This window comes from Castor canadensis, chromosome 4, assembly GCF_047511655.1.
Source record: "Castor canadensis chromosome 4, mCasCan1.hap1v2, whole genome shotgun sequence".
Taxonomy (NCBI): Eukaryota; Metazoa; Chordata; class Mammalia; order Rodentia; family Castoridae; genus Castor; species Castor canadensis.
The window spans coordinates 160,208,106-160,229,995 of record NC_133389.1 but is presented as its reverse complement, the minus strand read 5'-3'; the positions used below and the strand labels follow the sequence as shown (position 1 = coordinate 160,229,995).

Sequence of the window (21,890 nt, the reverse complement as noted above, 5' to 3'; positions counted from 1 at the left end):
TCCTAATTCCAGGTGGACTGTGAGAAACTTACAGCAACAGCTGTGCCATTTGGTAGCTTAAAGAGCAGTAGTTAGATGAATGAACCATTGTTACAAATTCACTTTTTATCTGGAAAACATTCTCCGTAGACTAACTTAACTGAAGTTAATTCTAGCCTGGTCTGCATTGAAATGATATGAACACTGAAAGAAACACTTTATCTGTTAAATTGTTTGCTCGTTGCCAACACCAAGCATTTACAACACTGAATGAAATCTACTTGCCAAAATTAGGTTTATAAAATTTGCAGTTATATTTCCCATATTATTCGTTCTTTATTCCTCAATACAAACCTATGCTCTTCAGAATTTTTACATTCTTAGACATAGATTGCTCTAAACACTGCCATTGTTATTTTGACTATATAATAAAACTTCCAGAGCTTGGATGATTGCTAAAGAGAAGGTTGAATATGTCATTGCTGCCTTATGTTTTGCATGTAAGATAACTCTAAATAACCATAAATAAATAGTTTTAAGCGAAACTCCTGTGTATGGTGTTTCAGTGAACAAGATATGCTGATAAACAAATATTCACATGTGAAAATGATAAAAATAAAGAGAAAGAACTGAGCTAAATGCTATGAAATAGTATGAGCTAGACTGAATGGGTAAAATCAGTCTCTACTGTTCCATTTTAAGCTGTTAATTTTTCAGTGTGCATGTTTGAATACATAGGCACATGCATGCAACTCATGCACACATATACTGACAGACTAAAATTGTTCCAGATAAGAATTTGTCAATAGTACTAAGGGAAGTGTGTTATATACATACCATGACATTGCATTTCAATTTTTTATTTATTTTGCAGCACTAGGGTTTGAACTCAGGGCCTCAGGCTTGCTAGGCAGGCTCTCTGCCACTTGAACCATTCCTCTAGCCCTATTTTTGTGTTGGGTATTTTCAAGATAGGGTCTCATAACTTTTGCCTGGGCTGGCTTCCAATGGCGATTCTCCTCATCTTTACCTCCATAGTAGCTAGGATTGAAGGTGTGATCCACGAGCACAAGGCTCACATTTCAATTTAAAAAATTATGTCATTCAAATTCAGATTATTCATAATCTCCTTTTTCTCATGTTTAGTTCAAACCTATCCTATGTATTATTAGATTTTTAAATTATTTTTGCAATGGCTAGAAATTATCTAATTAGATGGAGAGATACAAAGGTAAACACTATGCAGCTAACATATACTGACAATAAATACTATGTATATGTTGATTTTCAATAACTGTCTTTTACTGCTAGAATGCTTAAGTAACCTATCCCCTTGGTGTGGAAAGCAATTTGTTTGGTAAATACTACTCTTAATTAATTTGCTTATAGACAGCTTTGGTCTATAGCATTTGATATTGTGAAGACATTCCTTTTGTCTAATAAACTTATAGCCCAACAGTAAGAAAAGTTGGTATTTATCTTAAAATTAAATCTCTGTTAAAATAATTTTGAGTATGTATGTGTATATATATATTTCATCTTAGAACAAATGTCATTTTGTACATTTAAGGGAAATACTTGTAGCTATACTATGGGGAAAATGTATTCATTTTCTGAAAAATAAGAAAGAACTGCATGTGCAACAGATTATTTTATCATTTATTAAATTTTAAACTGCAAGTTATAGTGATATGAATAATAGATGGTGAATCAGGGAATCTTGTTTCTAATACTTTCATTAACTAGTGTGTGACCTTGAAAATTTATTGTCTTAGAGTATCTGTGTATCCATATATAAAGTGAAGAGTTTAATTTAATAAATTTCATTTCAAAATGTATTTCACTAATTACCATGCGAATGTAGTCCTGGCTTCCAAGAACAAACATATATTGCAGAAAAACTGATACTTTGTAGATATTCCATTTAGAAACAAAAAGTAAGTAAAAGTAACGAATATGCTTTGAAAGGATTTATGAGAGAACATTTTACAAAAAACATAATGCTAATTATATAATAACAACACTGTGGGCTTAAGAGAAAAATAATCATTTTATATGCAAATAATTTGGTAGTTGAAAGTGATTGTGCCATTGCCTATTGTATAGCCCCACTCCTCTTCTTAGAGTTAAATAAATGGATGACCCAAGAGACAAAAGAATTGGATGAATATTGCCTGGCTCAGTGAAAAATATTAAAAAATATAAGCCTAGGAATAGAAGGACTTTATGCAGCCATTTGTTTCAGGTCTGTGGAAGTTTGCCTTCAAAAGTTACCCAATCCAATGCATTGCTTATGTGCTAAGAAATTTTCATTTAACGTTCTTCATGACAGTGGGATAAAAACCAGTCAAGCAGCAAAGACATTGAGGTTCATTCGAGGAATCAGTAGTACCACTCAAGAATTGAGACATATAAAGGCTTGATGATTTCATTTCTGTTCTTGAACAAAGATATTTCAAGAGAACTTGATGCTCTTAAGCAAATGCTTTTTAAAAAATTAAGAAAAGTGGTGTACCCTGTCTAACTGAAAAGTGCTATTGTGCTGTCCTTAAGGAACCTGCTAGAAGTTTTTCTGTTAGTGTTAGCTCATAGCTAAACAAAAATAAGGAAAATATTCCTTTATCATAACATGCTTTAGGGGGAAAATAAAGGAAGGGAGAGAAAGAGTGATGGAAGGAAGAAAGGAAGGAAGGAAGGAAAAAATGTTGCTAGAACCAACCAACCATTTATTAATATGACAAAATATCCTAGGCTGTGTAACTTATAAGAAAAGAGGTTTATTAGTTCATAGATTTGAAGACTTAAAAGTTCAAATAGCATGAGCCATGAACCAAGTTCTCTTAGGGTCCCCCTTGTCATCACAATGGCAGAAGAAAATGCAATAAGGAGAGATTGACTAAGCTCTGTACTAGGAAAAATCAATAAGGAAAAGTGCTATCATGGAAAATCTTTGTGCTCTCCACTTGTTTGAAGGCTTTCTCCTCCTGCTTCATGGCTGGCTTTGTTCATGGCAAGGAAGGTAAATAAAGGTACTTATATACACTATGGTTCCAGATCAATAAGAAAGGGCTTTTAGGGAAAAATGAGAAAAAAAAAATATATATATATATCATATATGCCATTAGTACTTAATGTACCACATAAAGTCTTCTTCTTTCCAGCTTAAGATCTTGTAGCTAACTTAAATGCAAATGACCTTGGTAGGGCAGAACTGCAGAGCATTCTCAGTACTTCATACCTAAGACTAATGTGATTCAAATGACTGCTTGAGATTGGTTCTTCGTTAAAACTAGAAAAGAAAGCCATAAGAACATATGTCAGAGAAGAACTGAGGCACAGTGTAGGAGAAGAGAAAGAGGGTAAAGATGAGAAAGAACAAAAATGTTAAAGTCAAAATCTACATAAGACCTAAAGGTAATAGAGTGATGGGCTATAGAGTCAGCTCTTGATGGTTGTGTGAACACAGGGTGATAGTTTAACTTCCCCAGTCCTCAGTTTTCTCATCTCTGAAATGGGAGTTATAACTATTAATAATATTTACTTTGGTAGATTATAAGAATAAGTAAAACCTAAAACAGCCTGTGACTTATGCTAGGTACAACATATATGATTAAGTAGATTTTGAGGACTGAGTTAAGAAAAAAGTGGAGTTACTAATATATAAAAAACATACTATTTATTTATACTTTTTAAGTGCTGTGTTGGCTTTCATAATTATTGATACCATTTATAGCTCTCAGATGTGATATATAAGAAATATTCTAAGTTCTCAGATTAGTACATAAAGAACGAGAATCCAAGTCAATAGCTCTTGAACTGTATCGTAAGGTCATTGTTGCTTTGTTTATAGATATATGCCAAGTAAGAGTTGGTTCAAAGAAGAAGAATCACACTTAATCAACTAAAATAGTTAATTAATAAGTAAATACATACATAGCCAAAAGATCATGTGTAATATAGGTAGAAATATTTAAATAAATATAGACATGAATATAGATATTTAAGTCAGCTGCTGAAATCACAATAGGCTTCTCTAAGGCTTTATTGGGTTGGAGCACATATGGACACATTTTGTTTGTTTTCTTTTGTTTGCCCTATGAAAAATGAAAAATGAGGGTTCTTAAAACACTGGTGTGTGAACTTGTGAGCACAGTTATAACCTTATATCAGGAATTGTACATAACGCAAAAATGTTTTCTCTATACTGCTTCTCTGACCTGTGTAAACATGAAAATGTCCATCAGAGTGTTAAGTACATAAGCTTTGCCTTTAGGATAAAACACTGAGAACCCTTAATAGTCACTAAATAATAATTGAGTACTGATTAATTGGCAATATCTTACAGACACATATCCTATTTTAGTTTAAATAATTTAAGAGTATTTTCTGACTCTAGAAGCTGTAGCCCTATTATTATTGAGAGTTCTAATAATTTGAAGATTAAAAATAATTCATTAAATTACATGGTAGGATATTTCTCATTCAAAAAGTAATTACCAGTGTCATTAAAACTGTTAGTCTTTAATAATAAATTTATACATTATTACTAATAATCTTGTATTTGTGTGTGTTGTGTGTTGATGAAATAAATAACAGTAATGTGTAGGCACAACCATCAAATAAAGTAAGATCTGTGTATCTTCAGTAAGTACAAGGGAAATCATTAAGAACATGTTTAATTTAGATAGATGTTAGGCATTTCGGCATTTGCTTTTTCATTGATTAAAGGACACATTTATGTGATAATTTTTAAGATGTATTACAAGACACAGTCTATCTAGTTAAACATTTAACATTTCTCAGGAATAATATCAAGTAATGCAAATGTAAGAAAAACTATGTATGTAATGAGACAATGATTCAAATATTTATCATTCAACTATAAAGTAAATTTTAGAGCAAGATGTATTTAAAAGTGCATCTCACACTGTATTTTATATATTTGTTGAGACTTCCCTTGTCTATAACCTCTGGCTTTTGTGTCCAAGTTAATCATGCAATGTCCCAGTGACATGGCCACAAAATTAAACTCTCTTCTATCCATCACCCTTACAAATCCCCCCACCAGAAACAAACGCATATCACCTGCCAGTTCATAACCCACCTCTTTCCATCTCTAACAGTAAATCCCCTAAGTGGCTAAATGAACACATGCACCCGCACTGCTTCCAAAAGATCCACAAAGCTGGGCTTTGACGGACAGCAGAAAGTGGCACAATGAGAAAACAAAGCCTTTTAACTGAGAGCACTGCTTTGTTCTGCTCTGAACTTTAAGGTCACACCAGCTCGTTCTGGCTGCTGTGAAGATCTTAATTTTTACTCAACCAATTTATTTGCAGCTGTCATTCTTTCAGATATTAAAAGTTCAGCTCCTCGAGTATGGGGAATAGAGGGAGAGACGAATTAGAAGAGCTTGTTGCAAACTAAAAACAACAAAAACAAGTAAAATCTGGCTTGGCTCTGACGTACAAAAAGTTATTTTCAAAGCCTATAAATTATGACATAGTGATTAACATGTAATTTAAATATATTTAAACAACAATTATATCACATTTCCAGCCCAGCTAATTGGCTTCACAGATGTTCCCTTGGAGCAGTATTGGCCTTCCAAGGGAAAATGAATGGGGTGCTTTTTATCATGGAAACCAGATAAAAAAGCAAAATGAAAAAATGGAAACAGAAACATAAAAAGCAGCCAGTAACCCGAAACACATTGAATGTGAAGGGTTTCACTTAACTTTTTTTTTTTATTTTAATGCTGAAAATGGGGAAGACCATGAAGACACTCTATTACTGTGATGCTGTTTGGCAGGATGTCCAGAGACAGAGTTGGCAGGTTGCTGACTGAAAGATTTTTCAAAGCAGGGACTGTGTGTGCATTCTAATAGGGCATAGCCTTGCTTCATGTCTTAGAAGAGGCTAACAACAAGAGGTCCAGTTATTTTCAATATAACACCTTTACAATTGAAGGCATTCTAGCCTAGATAATGAAAATAGATAATGAACTGCTTTCCAAAGAAGAATAACTTGTTTTTCCTTTGATCAAGTTTTATAAAATGCAAAATGTGCAATCAATTCTAGTTCTTTTCTGTGATTCAGGTTGAACATTACCCAGTACAGCCATTTTTGCAAAGTAAGAGATCAAAGGAACACTGGTAATTGCTAGTATTTTGGAATACCTTGCCTTCTACTCTGTAATTATAGAATTGAAGTAAATTCACTGCAGCCTCATTTCACTCTTGTTTTTCCTTCTAATAATCTTAGGTAAATAATCACAGTGTAAATCCTAAAGCCAATGTCTATGACTTCTAATACATCCTGGTATCTCCAACCACAGTGACCAGTACTTTTACTGCTGAAATTTAATAAATATTTGCTAGGTACTTTCCAATTAATCAAAGCACGATAAGGGTAGAACTAGGGTTTGTAATACAAGGATCCACCAGACAGTTGTCATATTTCTTGTACCATTCCTCTGTTTTACAAATCACTGGAATATATAAAAATCCCTTCTCACATTTTATGAACAAACATATTTGATTTTCTGTCTTTATCAAAGATAGACAAATATGCCTATAGTTAAGATGATTGGAGAAAAGGTAAGCATTTAAAGATGTCTTTTTGATCAGTAACATTGATATCTTGATTGCTTGACTTTAAAAATTTAGTTTAACTAATATAGATATTTAAATTTTAGATGTCATCTACATTTATATAATAGTGCAGAGCTTACCAAGTTCATGTGTGTGTGTGTGTGTGTGTGTGTTACCTTATTTTGTCATTCCTGGGAATACAGTGGAGCATTGGCAGAATTGCTCAAGTGTTAGAGCACCTGCCTAAGAAGCATAAGGCCCATCATTCCAGTACTACTGAGAGACAGAGAGGGGGAGAGAGAGATAGAGATAAACAGAGAGAGAGAGAGAGAGAGAGAGAACAGGGATGAAAATGAGAGTCTGAAATTTTTCACGATTGACCAAATTTATACCCTTTGAAATGGGACTGGAGCTTATACTTTTAACAAGGCATAAAGCCATCTGTATAGCACAGTACCAACTCCCATGGATTACATATTAAATATATCTCTAGAAGTGACCTTAAGTGTCCATCAACTGATAAAAAGATAAAGAAAATGGGGTACACATACAAAATAGAATACTATTTGGTCATCAAAGGAGATAAAATCCTGTTTTTTGCAACAATATGGATGATGAAACTGGAGACAGAATGACAAATACCACATGATCTCACTTATATGTGAAATCTAAAAAAATAAATCTCAAACAATCACAGATTAGGGAATGGGGACAAGAGGTTGAGGAATGGAGACAGGTTGATCAATTAATTAAAGTTAGATAGAAGCAAGAATTTCTGGTATGGTATTGCCCAGTAGGGTGACTATAAGGAACAATATGTACTATAGCTTCAAAAAACTAGAAAAAAGAGCTGTGAATGTTTTCACCAAAAGAAATGATAAATGTTCAAGGATAGATTTAAATGTTACAAAATGTATACATGTATCAAAATATTACAAGGTGCCCCATTCATATATATAGTTTTTATATTTTCATGTATTAGTTGAAGAAACATTTTTTAAATCCTTCAAAATTATATATCGCTAAGTATCTATTTTATAATCCTCAATGTGTTGTCAGTTGTGTTATTAGAGAAGGAAATAGGTATGTATTTTCTATGCTATCATAGCTGTGGGAAGAATTAAATTGTAAACTCATGCTGATGTTTCAGGACTTGTTCTTTGATTAGACAACCAGACCAAGCTTGTTAAATTGTTACTGGTTTACATTAAATAGTTAATCTCCTTGGGACCATATCCCTCTTAGATTGTTTTATGAATCTGTAAGTTATATGAACACTGACCTGAGATAATATTTAGCTATGTTTCATGTGAAAGGTGTTAGTGTCTTGAAGTTTATTTAAGTAATCTCTGTTCACTTAAAGTTGAACCATAGAGAATGCATATCATAAAATCAACTATTTTTGTTGCATTATTCATTATCCCCAGTGCCTAGAAAAGTTCTTGGCACATACAGCAGGTTCTCAATAAATGTGTTTAATAATTAGTGAAATGTACACATATGTATATATGTATATAATTTTATTAGAAATAACCCCTTTTCCTACTCCTAATGAGCATTGTCCTTCATAATTTATCATATTTTATATCTGCTTCACATTGGTCAAATGATATTAAGCTACAAAAATACAGATTTTTGAAAACTGAAATCTGATTATGACTGAGTCTAATGACATAAAAAAAAAAAGCTTGTTTCCAGGAAAGGAATTGATTTTTTAAATGTTCTGCTGCAGCTCAACTTAGAAAAGAATAAGAATGAAGATAAAATAGTATGTACCTTTTAATAAGGAGAGACTAAGAAGTTGACCGTTTGCTGAAACTTAATAACAAAAATTATTTCAGACAAATTGAAATCCACTTCTCTCTCCTTCTAGTCTACTTTTTCTTCACAGGGAAATGTTGATGCTATGATGTGGAGCCATTTCAGTCATTTGCCATGAAAAGAAGGGAACTCCCTCAAAAATATTATTTTTCCCTTCTTCTAGAATTAATCAGAAGAATGCTTATTGTCAACTTATAATTTTCTCTTCCAGAGATTGAATTAAAGTAATTAGTTTCCTCAAAACATTTCAATAAGCTTGGTTGCATACAATTTTGCCATTTAGGAAAATTCACTGTTGTGCACTTTTTCCCCTTTGATTCATACAACTCATGTGCCCTTTCTTTTTCTTTTCTTTTCTATTTTTAATTTTTCATTCATGTTGCCTCTTATTATATCCATCATTCCATTTTTCTTTCTTATTAGAGTGAAATTGGACACAGCCCTCCTCCTGCCTACACCCCCATGTCGGGAGTAAGTATTTCATGATCAACCTTCATCTTTTAGGATTTTTGGTCTTTGCTTACCATGTTTCTTCTCTCTCGTCTCCCCATAATTTCCTCATTTTGCCTTTGCCAACAGTGAGTCAAGAATTTTCTGTAGATTGTGTAGATGTATTTATAGATTTCATTTATCTCAGTAGATAATCTAAAGCTTAAGATCTCACGCATCAACAGTAGACTTCAAGTTTTATCTGAATGATCTACCTGAACTCATAATTTATCCTTCTGGATGAAGCGGTTATCTTTACGCTCATGATTCTCGGTCATGTGCTAAGAAGTCAGAATCTCAGTGATGATTGTCGTTAGGCACTGGAGACCCAAGTCAGAGTAACCACAGGATAGAAGACAATGAGCAAGCATCACCATTCACAAAGTATCTTCTCTCAATGACATTTATCATGAAAATTTACTCTGAGTTTTGTATCAAAAATAGACAAATTTGGGAAAAGGGCATCAAATACTTTTCATTACATCATGTTCAAATTGGTTAGGAAATTTAAAATATATATTTCCAAATTATTTTCTCATGATTCACCTTTTAAGAAAGAGGAGAATTTTAAATGTTTCTAGTTGTTAACTCAAATTCATTAGCCAGCAGGAAAACAAAAATCAATAAATACTATTACTTTATTCTGAAAGACGATGTTTGCTATCTTTTGCTTAATAGCATTCAGTTTTTACAGCTATTTCTAACAACAATTTCTCTCTAAATGTGTTTCTACTATTAACAGAACCAGTTTGTATACCGAGACGGAGGCTTCACTGCAGAACAAGCAATGGCAGTGCCCTATCGAGCCCCTACCAGCACCATCCCAGAAGCTCCTGTTGCCCAAGGTGCTGCGGCTGAGATTTTTGATGACTCCTGCTGTAATGGCACCCTACGCAAGCCAGTGACACCCCACATCCAAGAGGATAGCAGCACCCAGAGGTACAGTGCTGATCCCACTGTGTTTGCTCCAGAACGCAGCCCACGAGGAGAGATGGATGAAGAAGGATACATGACTCCTATGCGAGACAAACCCAAACAAGGTACAGATCAAATGTTCAGAAGTGATTGCATTCAATGTACACTTCCATCAAAATAAGCAAGGTACACAGTGGAAATTGCCACACAGCTAAACCATATAACATTTGTGAGCAGAAAAAGCCTATGCTCCTGATACTTTCAGTGCACTTCCTGAAATCACTAGCATCTACAATACATGTGCCTGTTAGAAATCAGGTTCTCAGGTCCCTCCAGAATAGGAGTCTCAATTTCTAACAAAATTCTCAGGTGATCTCTTTATACAATCAAGCTTAAGAAGTATTAGCCTGTACTCATCTTTACTAGAATATTTGAGTATTTGTGGTATTATGTCACAAGATTTCAGATCCACAGCTCTGTTGGACTTACCATGGAGATCATAAAGACTGGTGGTGTTGGCAAAAGTGTCCAAAGCTTTTGATGGCACCAATAAAATATTTGGTTGATTCATTAAAATTATGTCATTTCAATAACCTAGTTTATTCCAGAAAATTAAGGATTCTGTATGATTCTTTTCAAAGTTAAATTCTGATCCCATATGTACTTACTTGTACTACCAAGAATGAAAATAATATTTTTGGTTTTACAAAGTTCAGCAATGACATTATAAGAGTTATTCATATAAATGTTGAACTCCCAAATAAATAACATTGCAATTGTGAAAAAGAAAAAAAAAATAAAAAACCTCTTTCCTTCCATGCTTAAAGTATCACAAAGCAGGGTAGATGAATGATTTTTATTTAAAAATGATTATCGTGTGTCTCAGAGTCTTCAGTGTCAACAGTAGACTACATTTTAAGACTCTATATAAGGACCTGGTGTGTCCTTTTTATATGGTTATGTTCACTTTTGTAAATGTTAATCTAGAGATTCCCGAGTACATATTACAAGTAACCTAATGTGATGTAATGAAGAGTTTTATTATATGTGGTAGCCCAGTAGTGACACAAATGTAGCTTTTGTGAATATGTGACAGATTCCCTGAAAGAAGAGTCCTCTCTAGGAAGATTGTCATGCCCACCCGTAGTTAAGTGCACAGCTTTATAAGTTCATAGACTGCATGAAAAAAAGGAAGTATCAGACTTTTACGAGAAAAATAAGTCATTCTACATAGACTCACTGTAGAGCATTCTTAGATTCTATTTTTTGAACACTGAGATCCAAGTTTCTTTCATATGTTTTCTCAAATTAACACTTGCTACTAACTGTAAAGTTTACCCTACTCTTGTAGGAGTAATAATAAAAAAAATTCATACAGTGGAGCAAGATTACGTAAGAGGAAGTAGAAGACCTGTATTCTAGTGCGAAGCTGGAAAAATTAGCAGGCTTTTCCCTTTTCACAGTATTCTTGTGAGGATGAAATAATAATGCCTTGTAAATTAGTGAACTGAAATTCATATATATGATGATGAGGTATTCATGATTGCCTTTTAGCAGTATATTTAGTATATCTACATCTAGAGGGAAATAACTCTGACTTGATGGGATTTCTCCATATATGTTGGACTAAGAGTATGGAGTTTCATATAATGATGGTATCTCAGTGAGTAATTGTGTCCTCTCTATGCCCTGACTCCAAACTTAGAATAGCATACGTTTTTAATGCACATAGTAAAAGAGAGAGTCTTTATGTTTTCCAGGGTACAGAGGTAAAACTAAGGTTGAGGACACCAGCATTGATTACCATAATTTTTATTCCAGGCTAATACAGCTCCAGTGAATTTATTAGAAATAGCCATTAAAATAGGCACTAAGTAACTAGTTTTAACATACAAAATAACTATTATATGGTACTCAAATTAAGGATTTGCTCTTTTGTGACTAGTTTATCAATCCTCTTCATAAAAATTTGAATTCTGCTACATCTAAAGGCTATTTAATTTTGATAATTATTCTTATTTTCTTATATAAATTACTGACTTTAGAAAACAAAAGCATTTATACAACTGACCCCATAGGTAGGACAGACAAATGCAATTAGAAGGAAAGAAAAACAATCTGGAAGACAGGGATTCTTATCCCAGTCTTGTCAATGCCTTCTTTTGTCATTAACACTTTTTGTCCCTCACACACTTTTTCCACTTGGCAGTAGTACTCTACAGAGGTTTTTTTGAGAATTCATGAAAACAAATCTGTGAATTTCTTGTTCTAGACAAAAAAAGCTAACTCTTGTGTATAACCTTGGTCTAATTAACATTTTTTTGTAAGTGATGTTAGCTGATATTTTTGTATCCCTTCAGAATATTTGAATCCCGTGGAGGAGAACCCTTTTGTTTCTCGGAGAAAAAATGGAGACCTTCAAGCTTTGGATAACCCTGAATATCACAGTGCTTCCAGTGGTCCACCCAAGACAGAGGATGAGTATGTGAATGAGCCACTGTACCTCAACACCTTCGCCAATGCCTTGGGGAATGCTGAATACCTGAAGAACAGCGTACTGTCTGTGCCAGAGAAGGCCAAGAAAGCTTTCGACAACCCTGACTACTGGAACCACAGTCTGCCACCTCGGAGCACCCTTCAGCACCCAGACTACCTGCAGGAGTACAGCACAAAATATTTTTATAAACAGAATGGACGGATCCGGCCTATTGTGGCAGAGAATCCTGAATACCTCTCTGAGTTCTCGCTAAAGCCAGGCACTGTGCTGCCTCCTCCACCCTACAGACACCGGAATACTGTGGTGTAAGATCAGCTGTGGTTTGAAGGTGGAGAGACACACCCGCTCCATTTCCCCACCTCCTCTCTTTCTCTGGTGGTCTTCCTTCTACCCCTAAGGCCAGTAGTTTTGACACTTCCCAGTGGAAGACATAAAGATGCAAAGATAGTTATGTGTTCACCTAACTTGAACATTAGAAGGAAGGACTGAAAGAGAAAGATAGGAGAACCACACTGTTTCTTCATTTCCCTGCATGGATTGGTCAGGACAGTGAACCAATTAGAGAAGAACCAGAAAATAGAAGGCAATACAACTTGCTGTCAAAATAGTTCTGAACTTTCCTTCCTTCCTTTTTTTCTTTTCTTTTTCTTTTTCAATGCAGATGGTTGAAACACCATGCTATCTGTTCCTATCTGCAGAAATTAGTGTATGCATGCTCAGTAGCCCCGGAAATCATAAAAGTTTCCATTAGAACAAAAGGATAACCATTTGGATACCATATGATAGCAACTGAGATTGAGAATCAAATTTCTTTCTCTAGAAGTTTCTATCCTGGCAAGTAAGAATGGCTAACCCAGCTCTCACAATTTTTAAATCTTTGCCAAAGTTATAACTAGTAATTATGTTTGGAGGGCTTTTTTTTTTATTTTATTTTGCATTGCTCTTTTCCTTGATATTAGTTTCTCCCCTAGTTTGGCTTTAATTTCTATTTACAAAGATAGTTACATAAAAGCTTCTTGAGAGAATTTAAAGAAAAATGTTTTAATATGATGAAGGCCACTGTTTTAAATTATCTAGTCTTTAAAATTAGAAGGGAAGGCCAAGACACTAGTGAAATGTAATATCAGCCCTAGTTATCATGTTTTACACTATTGAATATTTCTTCCCCCATCTTTTAAATTCTTCAATGTTTTCTTCTTCTCCATAAATAACAGAACTTGATAGGCAGTCAGTGATGTTAAAATTAGAAGGGAAACTAAGAGACGGTTCTGTGTGGTTCAAGAAAATTACTGACACTTGCAGGGGTGGTCCAATGGGGAAATCCATGAACTGGAAAAAACACACTGGATTTGGGTATGTCTACCTGGCAGATACTCAGAAATGTAGTTTGCACTTAAGCTATAATTTTATTTGTTCTTTTTCTGAACTCCATTTTGGATTTTGAATGAAGCAATATGGAAGCAACCAGCAAATTAACTAATTTAAATACATTTTTAAAAAAAGATCTAAGATAAAGACAGACTGTGGAAATACCAAGCAAATTAGGACTTTGGAACAGTATCCAGGGATTATGGTGAGAAAGCCAGCACATTACCTGCATATATCACATTTGCTACATAAGGAAATCTGTTCAGTTTGTGTACTCCATATAAAGTTAAGGATTGGCTTGAATTCTAGTATGAGACTCTATTTATATTGAGTAGAAAGTAACTCTTTGCACATAAGTTGGTATAATGATAATAACATAAATATTCAAAGCTTATGAATATGTCCTTAGGTAAAAATTTGTAAATAAATGTGAAAATATTCTCATGTAATTTTTTTATTATCCAACACATTAATCTTTTGATTCTTTGTTTAATAACTCTTGCTTCACATACTGCATCCTAAGTCTAGAAGCATCTTTATTGTTTCATTTTAAAAGAAGACCTACCAAATTAAGATGGGTAATGGGAACAAATGACAGAGTTGAGTCTCCAGGGAAACAGGGCCTCTCATCAGTAATTGGAAAAATTGGACATATATCTCTCTTCTCTATAAAATTCTGCCCTAAGTCATTTAGATTTTTTAAAATTATTCTTTTCTAATATTAAATATTGGGAACAAATTAGAGTCAATAACTAAAAGAAATAAACCAGAGAAAGTTTAAAGGAAAAATATCCCAGTAAATCTATGTTTCTACTTACAACCAGGTAAATGGAATACTGTCACTGACTTCAAGATTTTACAGTCTAGGAGATTTATTTGGAATGACATTTTAATTTCTCCATGAGTCCAAGGAATCATATTGCATGAACTATTTTGTGAGTAACTTTCATAGAAATTTTTTTAGTAAAATATCTTCTGTGAACTCATATGAGACATTAATTAAACATCCTTCAAGTCACTGAGGTTGACAAATAGAACAGTTTCAATATTCTCATGCAAACAAACTAGTCTAGAAGGACATTATGTCGCTGGCTAATTAGTGTATCTAGATTGTAACTTCACCATTTAATCAGCAGCAGGTGATGACCATTGGCCAAAAACCTTGTAAGTGTTGGGGTTGGTCTCTTCTTACAGGAATTGAAAAGAGGCAAGTAGAAAGAATGAGGTCGAGGAAGGAGAGGAGCTTGTGAGGTTCCTTCTTATGAAGTTCAACTATTAACTTCCCAGTACTCAACACACAGAAAGATTCAGGGGCTCCAGCCTAATTACATGGAGCTCTCTACCCATTCTGAGGAGAGTCTATAAGAAAAGAAAACTTCACATCAATACTTGTGAAGAGTTGAAAATATGCCTCTACTTCTAGCTAAATCTGTGTTTAGTCATCACTGATAACATCCTTTTGAACACTATAACTTGACTTTTTATTTTCCTTTGCAGTATTTTTATGGTTCTTAGTGGGCTATGGAAATCAGAATCACTTAACTGGAGAAGGAAATAATAAACATTTAACTTTTGAGGTAATAGAAATATATTTAGTGTAAATTCACTCCTTCCTTCCTTAAAACACAGGACTTACACATCAGGTAATCTCCCACTTAGAGATTGAGGTGCATACAACTCAAGATGAAGCAAAGTGATTCCCAATAGCAGCACTTTATCATTTATTTGGAATGAGATTTCAGTTGCTTTGGAGTTTTGCTGTTGTTGTTTTATTTTTGTCCCCTAGGAAAACATATTTGAGAATGTGTTAGAGGGAGGAAAAAAAGAGTTTCATTTACTCCAGAGAATAATTTGTTTAATGAAGTAACTGAAATTTTAAAATGCCCATTGAAGACTGCAAATTGCAAAGGGCTGGTGGAATGGCTCAAGTGGTAGAGCACCTGCCTAGTAAGTGTGAGACCCTGAGTTCAAACTCCAATAATGAAAAATAAAAGATTGCAACTTGCTAAGAAATATCAGATTACACAGACCAGTGACATAAATGGAAATATGTAAATGTGAAAAAAAAATTCATGTCAAAATTACACTGAATTTTTTTTGGTTTTTGATTGTTGTGCTGGGTGGGGTTACAATGTGGTACACTCAATTTTTTAAGTCAACAAAATTTCTTCATTACATTTAGCTTAGGAAATCCTACTTTCAAGTATAGAAAATCTCTACAGCCAAATGGTTGTTTCAAGAAGTAGTTCTTAAACAGGTGAGCAAAGCAGTCCTTTAAACCAGGGTAGACCCAGAGCCACAACACTTCTACAAAGCAAAGTTGCCCGGATCTTGGTTTGCTAAATAATATTAGTAGGACAGATTAAGATGGAAGTCCTTTCTCCAGAGCCATTCTCGAAAAAGCATGAACTGCAATGTAAATTTCAAATTCTATTAAAACGCACAAACTGAAAGTGAGAGACTTACCAAATAAGAGACTTGCTTCATAAATCAGGAACAATGACTGAATAACTGTCAGTTGAGGGAAGAAATAGTGTTCTTCTAAGTGTTACAATGTATGACTGATACCTTCTGAGGATGGTGCACATCTCCAATGTTAATGAATGCTGCTAGATGAAGTGACAAAAATGAAAAGAAAATTAAAGCTGTTTAAGCCTGAAAGGAAAAGATGTAAATACAAGGTTTTTTAGATTCATCTAACCTTTATTTAAAAACTTAAATTATTCATCCATCTTTGACGGTTAATTTTTAGCTAGTATCTGTAGCTCATAAGGTAATAGAAAAGGTGGTTATAAAAGCATGTGTGTAACCGGGCAGACCATGATAATGCTGTAAGATGTAGATTTAGTTAGGTTATCAGATGTTAAATGATTTTACTATTAGTCAATAAATCAAACTAGAAAACTAATCACAAAGTATAATGTAACAAAATAAAAATCAGGATATAAAAATGTAGGATGGATTTTGCATAGTTAAAAAAATAAGTTTGCCACTTAAAATTGCTATTTGTTGGGTTTAGCTAAAAGTAGACACAGATAATTCCAATTACGAAAACTTGCTTTAAAACACTACAATTAAAAGGTTTTCTCACTCTTTTAGTCCTCTTCCAGTTGTTAAATGTATTAAGTATATAGAGAATTTCAATTTTTGAGTTTGTTTTGCAAATACCACTGTGTAGTGTTTAACAGGCAAATATGTTACATGTGACTAAGAAGTCTTCAAAATTCAGTAAAGAAAATGAAAATGTTCTATCACCTTATGCACAGACAAAAAAAGAATGGTGTCATTTAAGAAGCAAGCAAAATATATTTAATTTGTGACATGTCCTTTCTTGTCCCCCCATGCCTCCTGGCCTCCAAAACCAACAAGGAAATCTGTCAACATTTTTCTGATAAATAGATGCTAAGCCAAGCATTTTAAACTATGATATTGCCATTCTTTTGAACTTCTTTTGGTTTTTAGACTGAGTTATATGGAGCAAATGAGAAACTCAAGTGTGTAAGCTTCTACTTATTGAACTCCTGCTTCCCATTTGCTTGAGAACAAATGACAATACACAAATGTAGATAAAGTATAATTTCAAAAGATCACTATTAGTATAGACCTTATTCTTACTGATGTCACAAAACCAGCTTTTATGCTTCTGGGTTGAATTAACACAGTTTTCTGATCCCAGAACTCCACATTTGCAAATGTGAAGCTGCTGGCGTTGTGCTGGACTAGAGCCCTTGGGTTTGTGCGGGCAAATCTCTTCTTTACGTGGCTGCTCGGCTCCTTTCATTAAAAAGGAAAATCTCTCTAGAATACATGTTCCAGACCCTCTGTTCAAGCCCCATGGAAATCTTAGAGGGGGAAGAAAAGATAGGATGTATCACTCATATCTGGCCAATTGATGGCTCCTACAAAAAAAAAAAAAGCTTCTGGAGTCACATGACAATGACGCTAAGCCCCAGTTTCATGGGGTATTTGTATGTCTCCCTTGGAAAATATACTTTGAAAGTCAACTTGCAAGCAAGTGATTATTTTGTTAGGAACCATGGAAAATTTTCTTTCTCTCTGAATTTGGAGAAAAATAACAACCTTACTTCCCCCCAACCCCCCCATTGACAAAACAGCCCTTCTTCTTTTTTTTTTTTTTTTGCTTTCTACTACCCTAGTTCAAGCTGGCTTTCCTGACACTGTCCCTCTTGTAAGCCATAGTGGATCTCTGAGTTCCACACCCTGCTCTGTGAAATACTCACTTAGCCTTTGCCCTCTAATGCCTGATTTTTTAAAAAGACTATGAGCTTGGGCATTGTTTAAATTACTTCTAAAAGAAATTACTGCACAGAGAACAATTACTTTAGGAAATTACAATTGTTTTCCACGAATATCAATTCTCTTACTATGTTCTTCTCTGTAGGAATTTGAGATAAGTAGCCTTGTAATGACTCTTGAAACTCACATGCATGCACATCTTCTAGCTCTTACATTTAATCTTTTCATAAAAACTACATATAACTGGTTGTTATAAAAATATAATCTTTTTTGCCAGCAGATTAACTTATTTACTTCATTTACCTTATTTTATTCCTGATTACAAATATTTTGTAGCGACTGTAATTTTTTTCTAAACAAGGACTTTTATTATCATAAAGAGTCTTCAGCTTTGAGAACCTCCTGTGACATTTTCAGATCATTGTAACAAATTTGTAATGAGTGCAGTTTCACTATAATGAAAATCCAACCTGTCTAATAGAACACCTTCTTTCTCTACTTTCACTCTTTAAAGGTATTTTTTTCTTTTAATGCTCCAGTGAGTGTCCCTCCACATCATAAGAAATGGTTATATTTGTACGAATGTACAAATATAGGAAAACAAAGCTTCTTACCTGTAGGCAATAGTCTAACTTGTCCAAACCAATTTGCCTTTACTGCTATTTTTACCCCAAACATATAAATATTTTCCCCAGGTCTATAGCCCTTTTGAAGGAAAGCAAATCATACCTCCTATATATTGACCTAAACCTGGTTTTCAAGTGTTATTTCCAGATTTTTCAGTTAAAGGAGGGGTTGTATCTTTTCCCTTAATATGAGAATCATTGTCCTGTATATTTCTGGATCTCTCAGGGGCTGGGAGCAGGGAGTGAGGGGTCTCAAGCATAGCACTCCAAGAACCCTTTTGAAATTACCCCAGTAATCAACTAAGAAAGTTATTTTCTAAATGTAGATATGTAAGCTGTTCTTTTAAAGTAAGGTACTTTGAAATATGTAGCATAAACTGGTTCTGCTGTTAAATGGGTCGATTACTAAACTGAGCAGCTGTGTGAGGGCAGCTAACTTTGAATGCACATCTCACTGGCTGGTGTGACTACATCCCACATTGTGCACACCAGTGACTGCATTGCTGCATGTTGAAACTGCATTTTTTACATGTTTTGACTACTTGATCATCTCCCTCTTGCACATCATTATGACAAGATCAAATGAAAATGAGATTAACGTGCAAGACAATGCATAGCACAAAAAAATAGGTCAAGTTTATTTTCTCAAACTTTCATCTCACGCAGGGCACATCAAAGTAGTTGGCTAAGATCATTTGGGCTGACAAAGGAGACACTTTACTGAAAAGGCAGAGTTGGTTCATTTCTTTGTTTTCTTAACTTGTAAACAGAAAATAAGCCCTCTCTCCTGTGAAGAATCTTCAAAGGATAGGGGTGCAAAAAACTTGCTGGTAAGCCATCAATGTTTCATTTAAATCTCAGCATTCAAAGTTAGCTGCCTTTTTGAAATAAACAAACAAAAAATACTACTGTATGTTTGAAAATGTGAATAGTATTTTTATAGCTTGTTAAAGACATGGCTAGTTGCATTTGTAAATAAGGATAATGTTGCTTTGATTTTCTTTTGTGAACATTTTTATTTTGGAACATAATTGTCCTTAGGGTTGATTTGTATATAAGTAATTGGCTTGTGATTGTTTCTATTTTGGTTGGAAGTTACCATTTTGACATTACTCGTGATTCTGTGTTCAGCACTATTGTGATGTGTCCAACCTCTGCACTCGCTTACACAATAGGATATGCCAATTGTGTGTAGTGTAATGTTATTTTAATTTTTTCTATTTTATCTATGAAGGATTATGCACTTAACACATACTAACTTTTTTAATGTTAGGTATATTTTTAGTATAACTTTCCTTATTCTTTATTCTCCTCCAACCCCATTCTCCTCCCTTCCCCTAATTTCTGTTGTTATTTGAGGATGAGGGAGAAACAGTCTTTTAAATTTATGTAATTAGGTTTTTCAGTTAGAGCTCCAAGATCCTCTTTTGGCTCTTGGGAAAGAATTGTACCTGTACAAGGAAATTATAGAATGCGAACTGCTTTGCCTCATTCCATACTGATCATCCCAGCTGAACAATTTGAAAACTGTTCTGCCTTTTTGTTACATGAATCTGTCAGAAATATATTTTTAATTTAATATAAATGAAATTCAATAAAATATGAAACAAATGTTCTCTTCTGTGTCAGAAATTTGTTCTTAGAAGAAGATTTGTTTTAGATTGAATAACCTGAAGATGTGAAAGTAGGCTTATTTTTATCCGTATTTATGAATCTCATTAATTATTCCTCAGAACCCTTTGGTTGTTTGGGCTGTGATATGCTCCTTATGTTTGCACCATTTAAGGTCTGTGCCTGTTGGAGTGTACAGACTTACTCACCTATGCAGACTATGCTTAATTAACTAGAGATAGTTTCTTTCTTTTGGAATAAAAAAAATCATAAAATATTTTGTAGGTTGAATCAAATAACATTAATTTTTTTCTTTCTGCACACATTGTAGTTTACAAAAATGGCAAATATTTTGTTATGCAGCGTGTCAAATGCTAGTGCCATACTCAAGACAGACCGTAAGTAGTCAATCAACTGACTAATAACTTAAGCCCACAGACCTGTGGCAGAATGATTACAGAGACATTGGTGACATGAAGTAGAGTCTCTCTCAACAAAACTTTACTACAGCTTTCTATTTTAAGTATTAGTTATTACTCCTTCATGCCTTCAGAGTTTGAGAATTTTAAGATTCCAATAACTTCTTGTTAGACAATCTATGATTTGGGGCTGGCAGAATGGCTCAAGTGGTAGAGTGCCTGCCTAGCAAGTATGAGGCCCTGAGTTCAAAGCCCAGTACTGACAAACAGTAATAATAATAAAAATGAAATACAAAAATCTATGATTTTTTCAACTAATTGCTCATTTGATTGCATATGATTTCAACTGAATCAATGGATGAAAAGTGTAAGTTTCAACATGGTATTTTGGAGTGAGTTCTCTCAAACTTGTGTTCAGTTATGAGATTTAAAATACCCTTTTAATAATGCTTTCCTGTGCATTGATGTGTACACATACCTTCCTCTGGATATTTTGAACAGTTAATAGGCCATCATTGTCATTTCACAGTGTTCAGGGTGAGATAGTTCAGGGCACTATGTATTTACGCCATACTTAGACTGAGGAGTAGGGAGAAACAACTCCTTCTCCTAGTGCTGTAGAGTGTAGTTGAAACTTCCAGTGGCACCATTGCTAGTTTATCAAAGCTATAATGCTTACCAATTACACCAGTTCTTCTCATATATAAATGTATTCAGTGTAGTCTAGGTCATTTGGCTTGTCATACCCTGTGGAGACAGATATTATTAAAATAATCCTGGTTATCCCCACAAACTGAAATACCAAATGAAGAATCATGCAACTAATACTGAGCAGTGTCACACTAAAGTTGCATCTTTGGGCTATAGTATTTTTCTTTCCTCTATTTACTTAACCACTTCTCTTTCTCCCTCTGCTAAAGAGGAAACTCATTCTAATAGGAGCACACTTGGAAGCTCACATATAAACTCAAACTTCCACTGGTCTTCAGTGGTTCTTTGACAACTCTTCTGATACAACTAAATAATTCCACTTCCTCAAACTACTGGGAACCAATTCATCTCTAATGGAGAAACAAGTTTTTTTTCACTCAAGAAACAAATGCAACATTATCACAGGTAAAAAACAAACAAACAAAACCTTTCAAAACAAGGCCATATGGCTAAGTATGGTGGCTCAAGCCTGCAATCCCAACTACTCAGAGAGTTGCAATCCTGGCAAAAAGTTAGTGAGATCATTAAGTAGTGATAATGATGAAGAGGGGAAATCATAGAGAAAGTGTGGGTATATTGGAGGTAAGAGGAAAACCTGAATGTC

General features: G+C 34.2%; 1 protein-coding gene across 13 annotated transcripts in view; it reads left to right on the top strand.

Moving 5' to 3' along the window:
- Erbb4 (erb-b2 receptor tyrosine kinase 4) overlaps positions 1 to 20,160 on the top strand; it is a 1,037,871-nt gene extending 1,017,711 nt beyond the window's left edge. For 10 of the 13 annotated variants that reach the window (XM_074071632.1, XM_074071639.1, XM_074071634.1 and 7 more), the window contains 3 exons: positions 8,817 to 8,864; positions 9,625 to 9,922; positions 12,158 to 20,160. In XM_074071632.1, coding sequence (XP_073927733.1) covers positions 8,817 to 8,864; positions 9,625 to 9,922; positions 12,158 to 12,603 — 792 coding nt within the window. In that variant the 3' untranslated portion in view covers positions 12,604 to 20,160. The remainder of the gene's footprint in view (positions 1 to 8,816; positions 8,865 to 9,624; positions 9,923 to 12,157) is intronic. The other 3 variants (XM_074071638.1, XM_074071640.1, XM_074071636.1) reach the window with 1 other exon arrangement.
- The last annotated feature ends 1,730 nt before the right edge of the window (positions 20,161 to 21,890 follow it).